An 11,488-nucleotide genomic window follows, 5' to 3' on the forward strand; every position below is an offset into this window, starting at 1 on the left:
GAAAGCTCTCTGAAGCTCCTCTGATCTTTAGGTAGCGAGTTTGATGGTAATATGAAAAGTTTACCTTCAAATCCCTGTGATCTCACGTCACAAGCTTCTGTTCTGGAATTACTGCTCAGAGCTTACGGTAAAATAAAGTTACCTTTATACAGTGCTAAAGCAGTTTATATCAAATTAATAATACCTTTTTATTATATAAAAAAAACGCATACTTTTAATTAGCAAAAGGAAAGCAGTTCGCTGACTACCTGTGAAAATTCAGCTCTTGCAGCACTCGGATACCAGACTTTGGCATAGAAACAAGATGCACTCCTCCCACGCACAGCGGGTGCCATCAGAGCCCTTCTACTAAGAAGAACCTAAAAGATTAGTTGGCGAGGAGACCAGAGGCTGTTTTGTTACAACTCAGTACACTTGACTCTATGGAGAGTGTTCTCTACGACCTAGTTGAAACTTGTCTACAAAACGCCAATTCGAAGATTGGCTATGGTGCTTAAGCCCCGCCCTTTTAGGCACTGTCCGTTATAAAAGCAGGCGTGCAAACACCATTCCTCATAATTTTCTTCCTTCAAGACAGCGATTCATCTTATCGTCTAGAAGCCTTCTACTGCTTCGCTGTCGATATACACGAGTCAGCGGACGGGATCTTCACGCCAATGAGAGGCGCTCCGCTCCCTACAGTGTTCCGGCGAACAGTTACTACGCCTTGATGCTTCGCTGGTGAATGGGCCACTTCAGCATCCTGATTCCCAGCAGTGCTTCGGCAGGAGTTTTGTGATTAATATAAGCTATTGTGATTGATATTGTGTGTGTGTGTGTGTGTGTGTGTGTGTGAGTGTATATATTAACTAAAAGAGCCGCTCACGTGTTCACGTCTTTTAAAGATGCAGTTCCGTAAGTGTTCATTATGCGAGGGACACATCCCGCCATTAGATCAGCATGAGAGCTGCATTTACTGACTGTGACATGCCCATGTAGAGACATCTCTCATACAGATGGACTCCCCTCACCTTGAGGGCATGAGTCTCAAGACGCTTCGGTCACAAATTGCCCTCATTCTGAGGGATGATTCAGCTTCCCGCTCCCTCCCACCCACCTCTTCTGTGACTCCCGAGGGATATCCGCTAGCACCTCAATCTCAATATACTGTGTCTACGCCGTTGCAGTATATGCTCTGCAGAAGCGCATGGTCACGTTAGGTGGTTCTGACACTGGAGAGGATGTTATGCCTCTCGCTGCATCTGGCAAGTGGTCAAAGAATGACGGTGCAACCCCTTCCCCCAGCGAGGGCGAGGAGCGTGCACGCTCCACTGACAAGGAGATGCTTTGAGTCCTTTCAAGAGCAGTCGAAGAGCTCGGTCTCGAATGGTCTCCTCCAGAGGAACCTGAAAAATCTTCCCTTGATGAATGGTTCTTGCAGTCTGGACGTCGTTAAGCGACCACGTTCTGCAGATCTGCCTCGTTCTTCCAGGAAGTTCATAATGAACCGACAAAATCCTGGCGCACCCTATTCAGCTCACTCGCACATCGATTCCATGCTCCTCAATAAAGTGGACCATGGGGAAAACAAAGGTTATGCCCAACTACGCCCTGTGGAAGAGGTGGTAGCAGCACATCTCTGCCCAACGATTAGCTGGGCGTGTAAATCACGCCCCGTTGATCCTTCCAAGCCGTGTCGCTTCACGTCTGCACTGGCTGGAAAAGCATACTCTGCGTCGGGCCAAGCTGGTTCAGCACTCCACGCAATGGCTGTGCTCCCAAGTTTTCCAAGCTAAAGTCCTCAAGCAAATGGACGAGCAAGGCTACAATCCTGAGATGTTCAAAGAGCTCCGCACCACTACGGACTTAGCGCTGCGTGCCACGAAAGTCACTGCACAGGCCATTGGCAAGTCAATGGGAAACCTAGTGGTTGTGGATCGTCAAATCTTGCTAACCCTCAGGAAAATGCATGATGCTGCTCTATTTGATGCTCCGGAGTCCCCAGCCAGCCTTTTTGGCGGCTCTATGGATAAATTTGGAGCGCTACGTCACGACTCGGCAACACTTGCAGGCTATGAGAAATGTTATGCCAAAACAAAGCAACAATTTGGACAGTGGACAGCACATTACACCTGGACAGCTTTGTGCCTAAAAGTGCGGGGCTTAAACACCATAGCCAATTTTAGAATTGGTGGTATTGTAGAAAGATTTCAACTAGGTCGTATAGAAGGACACTCCCCAGTGGAAGCTTCCTCATGCAATGTCGTGTTCCCTTCATCTCAGGGAATCAAGGTTATCTTGAATGCATGTCTATGGAGGAGATAATTCAGTGCGCTGCACAGGGGCACAACTACCCTTTTCTGAGCGGGTATGCAAAACTAAATTTTGCACCCCCCTTTATATGGTGCCCCATGTGTTGAATATCTTGCATATATATTTTTTGCACTTCTGGTGCTGCATTAACTGCATTTGTAAAGAGACAGCCCATCACTTAAAGGGATATTACACCCAAAAATTCTCTCATTATTTACTCACGCTCATTCCCTGTTGAAGATGAAAGAAAAAGAAACATCCGGTGTTTGAATGCACGTTTTTCCCTAACCCCATACCTAAACCTTACCGTAAAGTCAAACCCATTATGGAATAAAGGAAATATTAGGGGTTATAAGAAGGCAAGGGAAGCGTATGTGATTTGTTGGTGTAAAAGTACTTTTTCGTACCACCCAAGTTGTACATTACTGTACGATTTCGCCACCTTGTACAAATTGTCATAAGACTGTTTTGGTCACCACACCTGCACATAGCAGACAATGCTGTCTACACAACAGAGGAAACAAAAGCAATCATGATAACATTTGCATATGAAAAGAACAAATAATTCAGATGAATAACATGGTTAGGAGACACTTTCATGTTTTGTATAGGCACAATTTTATTCTGCGCTATTTTTTAACAGTCATTGCCATTTTAACAGCATTGCATCTACTGCATTTCTTGCCTGCAGCAAGTAGTCTATATTTTCACAGATCCATACTTCAAACATAAACTTCAGGCCATGACATTTACAAGTAGTTTAAAGGGGCATTGATGTAAATTATGTGTCTGTTTCACCAAGCTCATTTGATGAGCCAAAGTATTTCAAATGTGATTTCTTCTGTTACAGAGATATACATTATATCAATGTGTATAGGACCATATTGCTTTTCTTGGAACCTCTTCACAAGTACAGTTGCCTGCAAGCTGCATACATATTGTAATAGTTTGCCTCTCTTTGAATGTGAGCAAATTGCCAAATTGCCATGCAACTTTTACTTATATGCACCTATAAAATAAATTCATAATTAAATGGACTAGAATTAACAAAAATAATATAAATAAAGATAACTATAAAAAATGATAACAGAGATTAAAATATATATTTTGAACCATGTATTAAAAAAGGTATTTTTCTACTCCCATACATTGGCTGACAAGTGTTTGGGAGTGGTTTTTATAATCCTATAGCAATTCTTATTTGCTTCTTGCTCTGGCTACGTTTGTCAAATAAGAATTGATCAATGCATTAATGTTAAACAATGTAAATAATACCATTAATAAAGATCTTTTCAAGAAAAAAAAAACATCTTATGATATTTGTGTTATTAATAATTATTGCACACAATTAAAAATAGTCACAAGATTTTTTTTTATATAAATATATCTATCTCTCAATTGAACAAGTCTACATTCATAAACCTTTGTTCTTTGTTGGCTCAAGTTTAGTGAATTTGATGCTAGAGATATTTACTACAAGCATTGCATGTTTTATATCATAACATATGTTTGTGGTAGGATTTTCTTTAAATGTATTTATTAAATCTGACATATTTGATATTGGATATTAAATGAAACTTGAATCTATTTATAGATGATTCCAATTCAGCCCTTTTGATTAAAATAAAATGTAAACAAAAAGAGTGTTCAGTGCTGCACTGAATAAGCCACATTTCTACTTTTTGCATGTATTAGCTATTAGAGCAAGACAAAGTTCATAATAATACACTTAATTTGCTGTCGACCACTTGAATCCAAGTCAAAGCAATTTCTCACATGGAATCAAACAGCCACAAAGTCCACTTTCTGCTTAGTGCAAGTAATAATGTTTAACCCAACACTGCTTTCTATTTTTGATTCAGTCAGCTTGATCAGTTCACGCCACTTTAAAGTGAAGTCTCCACACAACAGGAGCCCCTGCGTACATAATACCTTCTAATTTCTGAAGAGTCCCCGCAGCCCTCAGGCCGATGTACAATGAGGACTGGGAAAAAGCGAGAATCTTGGTAGTTGGGTGGGCTGTCATTAAGGGCCAGCTGACTGGTATAAGACCTGGAGCACTGCTCATCAGGACAGCAGCGATCTGTAAGTGTACTGCTTCGGCTCCTACACAGTCCCAAGGTGCGCCTGGAGCCATATATGCGGCATAGTGAGAAGTGGGATGTATCCAGTGACAAACGGGAGTGGAAGGTATGTCGAGAGAAGATGGAGGAACAGCTAGAGGTGATGGTTGGCCGTCTTTGTCCACCCTCATGTTGGCAACTGTGCTCACAGTTTTGCAATGTCCCATAGCTCTGTGCTGGGTTGCTATCCAACAAGAAACGGTTGGAGGAAAGGCTGCTTCTGTCGTCTGACCTGGAAGCCTCCAGATTCATCAGCATGGCTTCTGAGTAGCTCGGAATAAGCTGACGTTTTGAGCGAATGTGCCATTCCAACTCTGTGCTGTCCACTGTTTCTGCTCTTGGAAGGCCATATTGAGTGTTCCTCACTGTAGCGACTACCTCTGGAGATGGGTTGTTGTTGCTGTACTCTAGCCCAAAGAGTTTTTCAACTTGATAGTGCAGAAAAGCCGTACGGTACTCAATCAACACTCGAAGTGGCCAGGAGAGCATGAGGAGAGCAGCCATCCAGAAGGTGACTCTTGAGGTGTACCACGGTAGTTGGTCAGGATCTATATAAGCTACGATGTGCTCTTTGAAGTCGACATTCTTTAGCAGCATGCCTTCGCGGGCTTCCATGTAGTCATCCAGGCCTTCAATTTCGGAGAAGAACCTGGCCCGTTGGTTAAGGTAAGAATTCTCTGGCCCTGCTCCAGCAAAACTGAAGCACTTGGTGAAATGCAATCGTGTTGCTGCGTGACCCTCCAGTCCACTCAAGTTGCGTGAAACATCCCGCATGCCACAACGCCTATAGTCAAACTCTCCCTCAGCTACATGCGTGTTCACACGCTCGCGATAAACCTGTGTGGTGGTGAAGGCATCCCCGTTCCGGTAACGCGTCACTTGTCGAGTCCTACGAACGAAATGGTAACTGATAGCTTTCCACCAGATGCATGGTCGAGATTGACGCATGCGCAGAACCCTTTCATGGATGCTGTCCACGTTGGCCTTGCACTGAAGCTCGCTGCGGGCACGACAGTGCCAGCACTCCATGAGGTAAACAACATAGAGCATGAGAAGAAAGGCCAAGGGGATGTACACATAGCCATCAGAACAAGGGCTGTCGTGGTATACCATGGTGCGACTTCCTCCTCCTCTAAGAGAGTTCATTGAGACAGTAAGGGAAGTACTGGAGGAATCAAAGCTTAGCTTGGTCACTTGGGTAAGCTGACACCAGGCCACAGCACCCAGGCAGCTGTACATGAGTAAGGACAAGAGGAGGCAACGCCAATGATTCTCACTGCACATAGAGGCACTCAAGGACTGCTTGATTGGCCGTTGCTACATGAAAAGACGAGAAAGAAAGGGAGAGGAAAATCAGTATAGTATAAGGCATGTAGACTTGTTATGAATGCAGTAAAATAAGAATAAAGATCAGGAATTTGAATCCCCTAGTCACTGATATGAGGAACAATTGGACGAAAGTATCAGATGTCCTAAGATGTTCAGTATGCCTTATCAGTGGTGGAGCTAGCAGGTAGCCATGTGTAGTCATAGCCACTATGGGCCGAAGCTTGGCCACCCCAGTGGCCACCCCACTCACTATGACCAAAACTGAAGAAGTGCTCAGAAATTTGCAGACAAATCAGAAGTGTTCTATTTTTATGATTTATTTAAAAAAAAAAAACATTGCACCGTACATATTATTGTAATCTGTAAAAACCACAATCTGATTAAATAGCTATGTGTCATATGTTGTTGGAAAGCTCTCAAGGAGTAGAATAGAACCAGCCAATTTTTGTACTTACAGACAAGAATATAGAGAGTAAAATACATGTTTTTGACATGCATGTTCCAAGACAACCGGTGTTGTTTATAAGCCATGTTTTCAATAATAACGTCACAAAAAAATAAAAGGAACATAAAAACACATAGGGGATTCCAATTAAAACAAGCCCAAATAGAATTAATTTGATGCATAGATCATTAGATAATCCACACGTAGAACAATGTTCACACAGCACATAATGTGCTATCTGGTTAAAACATGTTAAGATTCAGATTGCTGCAAGCAGAAGTGGAAGTCATCCAAATTTGGGCACAGAAGATCGTTCACTCTAATTGCATATGGTCACCAGGAATAGGCACCAATTACAGTATATGACTTAATGATGGTTCAAATGACACAAAATCTCATTACTCATGCCTGCATGTGTTGTATTTGCATTGTTGTATTTGCATGTGTAATTAGTTCTTATGTACAGTTATTATGTTTTATTTGTTTGGAGAGGCTTTTGGATACTTTTTAGTACAATAATATAAATTATTTTTGTAATGTCAAATCAAACTTTACTCAGTTACAGGTGACATGACTGGGAACAAAACAAAAGCAGTTTTTTGGAGCTACCTTATTTTACGGAATTTTATTTTATTCATTTTATTATGGAATATACAAAAATACCTTTTTAACTCACTTTTTTGTGATTTTCAGCAGTTTCTTATGCTGAGAGTATCATAATTTATCATAATCTATTTCATTAAAAAAAAAAAACTAAATATTCTTTAAAAATATACCAAACAATTGACCCTCCTTGTTTTTTGTAGAGCTATAAGCCTTTAATTTTGGGCATGTCAATGAAACAGGAAATCTTTAAAATCACCTTCAGAGCTTAAAGGGTTAACTCTGACAAAAGCTGAGTTCGGAATGGCATACTACCATACCACTCCTACTATTTCTGCCATAGACATATATGGCAGAATTAGTGAGTATGGGTAGTATGCCATTCCGAACTCAGACAAAGACTCACCTGGCTTAGGTGCTTCAGACATCTGTATGGTTGACTTAAGCATATTATATTTTTTTTTTAAAACAATACCGACATGAAAGATATTTAAGCTTGTTTTGAACAATAAAGTAGCAAAAATAGTAACACGAAAGACTCATAAGAGTCATCAAAATCCTGCAAGATAAGATATAAAGCTTTATTTGTACACTCTTGACTAAAAAACAGTAATTATTTATCAATTGCTTTTGACAATTTTCTAGGCTAAACAATGAAAATGTCAGAGAAATCATATATTTTAAAGATGTGTACAAAGAATGAAGGCTTATATAATTCTTTATTAAATGTTTTTTGATACAACGCACACTATTCTTGAAAGCTTAAAAGCAAAGACACTCTGAGTATTTTGGATGTTGATCTTTTTCAGCTACTGCTGTGAGTTGTATGACATTTAGCACTCAACACTGGTTTAGTTCAGTTTACACACTAAACTGGCATAAAACATCAGAGATGTGATTTATGTTTTACTTTGAAAGTAAATACTGAGTTTCTTTGAGATTTGTGCTCAATATGGTATCTCTTTATGAGGTCAGAATGTGTGGCATTGTCCAGTAAGTGTCAGTAAATTTCAGTAGCTAATACCACAGATTTTGATATTTATAAGAGTTGAAAGGCTTTTAAGGTGGGAAGTGAGACACAACATTAATAATGGAAATCCCACATGAAAGACAATACTGTGACAGGGCTAACAGTCAGCAATCCAAAAGCATTTTGTAGGAAAAAAAATTGCTCATATCCCCATTGCTCTGGGATAAGGGACATTTTTGACATGATATGATTATAATCTAAAATGCTTAGGCAGATTACAGCTGAAACTTCATATTGACTAAAGGAATACCATGCTAAAATATAGAGTACTATTCAAAGAATTTAAGTATAATTTGAAGTAACTGCTCATCTGAATGGCCTTGGAAAAAATTAAAGCATTCAGATTTCACAAAGCATCCGTTAAAGGTGCTGTAAATGATTTTGGCCATTATGGAACTTCCACGACAGCAGAAACACCAACTTCCAAAGCCGTCCCAAGACAGTGTTGGGAGTCACCTTCTCATGGTTGTAAAATACAACAGTAGCAAAATGGCACACTCAGTTGACAACTGTTAAGATTCTGAATATGATATTATCCTTCCTATTCTGTTAGGTCAAAAAAAAAATTTGTTTTGTTTATTTGACCAGCACAAAACTTTGTGACTTTTCCACCACTAGCCATCTGAACACAAAAAAATGAATTTGGACTTTATTTGAAATATCTAATTGGTTGTAAAACTTTGCTGTTCATGTCAAAATTGACTGCCCATAAGAAGTTAATGGGAAAGTCGAAATTGTTTTATATTTGTCAAATACAATCTATTGAAATTTCAGTCCATTCCTGTTCCTTTGTTTATTACTGTTCATATTCTTGTCATTATTATTAATTTACTTTAAGTTATAAATTATAAATTGATGTTTGAACAAAATTATTATTTTATGTCTTCTCTTTGTAACTCCAGGTCAGGTTTGACTATAAGCATAATGTTGCAAAAACAACAACAACAACAAAAAACAAAACAAATGCTAAAGTTTGTATATTTAGTCATTATCAAAATATTATTTGTCACTCACCTAGCATTTTATTAGGAACACCTGTACACCTACTTACTCATGCGATTTAGCAATCTGCCTCTAATTTATGTCACATTCTCATATTTTAGTCATGTTTCAAATTTGAGAAGTGTAGGTTCTTAATTGTAATTTTTTTCTCTCTCTTAAAAATGTGTACATTTATTTGTACATGCAAATTAATGGAAAGATTTAGAAATGTACATGTAAATAAGACCAAAATAGCATAAAATCCCAAAAGAAATGCATAATTTAATTGTTCTTACTTAAGGGGAAAATAAATTGCATCATCATCATCAAAAAAAAAAAAAAAAAAAATAAATAAATATATATATATATATATATATATATATATATATATATATATATATATATATATATATATATATATATATATATATATTTGCATTAAAAAAGACCACGAATACCAATGGGAGTATTTTCATTACCATAGGAGGGTTAAGAGTTAATCTATGCATTTATAAAGCATAATTAACATATTCAGTAATTTAATCATATTTCGTTAATGTTTACTGATTCAGCTGAATAGGTTAAGTTTTATTTCTGCATAGATGATTTACAATGAAAGCAGACAATACAATTTGTTGCTCAAGTGACAATCAATGATGCTGATTCTACTGTGCTCCATTATAACTGTTATAAATTCATAATTGACATGCCCATAAAGGAAATACCAAGTCACATCTTATCCGCAATTCATAAACTGTTGGAGAGGAGCAATTCACAGTTCTAGCAGGTGAGATTTGTGCAAAAGTGTAAGTATAATGTGGAAAATTCACAAAACTGGCAGGCCATAAAAGATTTTCAAGGCAAGATGCACTAACAGCATAAATCTCAGAGATGCGGCTGGGATCAGCATCAACACCAGGACATTTAGTGTGATATCATAATGTATGCTTTGTCAAAAATGTGGAGTTAAACCAACCAGTACTGTAACACCACAAGCATGATTCTCATGGTAACAGGCATTTAATTTTTCTGAATGGCAGTTCCATAATTATGGTAGTCTATTACAGAGGTGCTGATCAATGCATAAAACACATACTGAGTGCAGTGAATGTAATATGCAGTGAGATGCAAAGTGCTTAAAGCTCTATCCACCTCAAATCTGTATTTGTCCTTGGGGTTTCTATCATATTTAATATTTATTACATTTATAAAAAATGCTTTAAAATGTGTGCAATTAAATCAAGCAGAAGTTAAAAAAAAAAAAAAAAAAAAGATAAGCCCCACAAAAATCAACCAGGTGTTTCATACATTCTACTACCAATATGGACCATGTAGCCCATATCTATTTTAATTTATTTATCTTAATTTAGCATTTTAGTGACTTTATAACTCATGATCTGCAGTCAGTGGTCTATATAATGCAAATGAATACAACTGGTTTAATAATAAATTACTTTCAATAACTTATGTATGATAAGGTTTTTTTTAAGTGGCTTCTAATTGCTCCTTTTCACTGACATTAACTGAATGCAAAAGGAGAAATATTTTGAATTTTACACATACACATCGAGCAGCTTACAACTGTCTAACAGTCTAAATAAACTAAATCATAGATATATATATATAGCATATACATAAATCTCGTCTCCTCCAAGGCAATGACACATGCAGCTATGAGACCGTCATTAGGCTCATGTCATACCTCTTCCAGCACATCGAGACTGGCCGGTGTCTCCGCACTATCACCTGGGGTGCTTGGCGCTGTATCCTCCGCAGTGGTATCAGTTTCCAGATCTAGAGTCAACATCCTGCGTCAGGTATAACATTGCACTTAAGTATTTCACCTCCAACACGCCGCTTTTCTTCAAATATATATAAAACCGCTTTAAAACGTGACTGTTTGTTTTGGATGGATGCCAGAAGCGCCGGGGATCCCGCTCTGGGTGTTGCCATTCAAGGAGACTGACTTGGTGGCGGATACCGCGGGGAGTCTGCGGAGGACTGAGAAAAAGCACGAGAACTGCTCTCCAGAGTCTCATGGAGACAGATTCGTTTGTCTACGTGTGTACAATAAATTATTGAACTCACTAAGCTGCACGAGATGTGCTCGTGTGATATCTCTGCATAATTAGAGAAAATCTATTAATTATGTTTGCCACAATGCAAGTTTATCATCAGTGAATTTCAGCATCATTATTGTGGTGGACACAAAAATGATTTTCTTTGAAATTCAATCAGCAACTAACTGAACTATATATATATATATATATATATATATATATATATATATATATATATATATATATATATATATATATATATATATATATAAATAAAGTAATAATAATAATATAGTATATATTTAAAATCTGTTGAACCATAAAGTATTTTATTTTTAAAGGCTTTATATTATTGCCAACTACCCAATCATCATCATCAGCATCACCATTTTATTGCATATTTTGTTTAATAATAAAATACATATATGGATATATGCATGTTATTTTACATTTATATTTTTTGCATGTATACAACTAATGTATATAGTAGCCTATTGTTTTATTATCTTATATGCATTCAATCTTTTATTAACTGTAAAAAAAAAAAAAAAAAAAACATATGCTACAATAAACTAAAATGCCTTTATTTTGCAATAGTCACAGATAACCGGAAGTTTAATTATAG

The 11,488-nt window shown here is 37.7% G+C and overlaps 1 protein-coding gene across 1 annotated transcript; it reads right to left on the reverse strand.

Annotated features, from left to right (window-relative positions):
• Window positions 1-4,178: 4,178 nt before the first annotated feature.
• LOC127656562 (transmembrane protein 151B-like) lies at window positions 4,179-10,610 on the reverse strand. Its single transcript, XM_052144942.1, has 2 exons — window positions 10,506-10,610; window positions 4,179-5,732 (listed from the first exon to the last, which is right to left on the reverse strand). The coding sequence occupies exons 1-2, from the start codon at window positions 10,608-10,610 to the stop codon at window positions 4,179-4,181; spliced, it is 1,659 nt and encodes a 552-aa protein (XP_052000902.1).
• Between the last annotated feature and the right edge of the window lie 878 nt (window positions 10,611-11,488).

This window comes from Xyrauchen texanus, chromosome 16 (genome assembly GCF_025860055.1).
Source record: "Xyrauchen texanus isolate HMW12.3.18 chromosome 16, RBS_HiC_50CHRs, whole genome shotgun sequence".
Lineage (NCBI taxonomy): Eukaryota > Metazoa > Chordata > Actinopteri > Cypriniformes > Catostomidae > Xyrauchen > Xyrauchen texanus.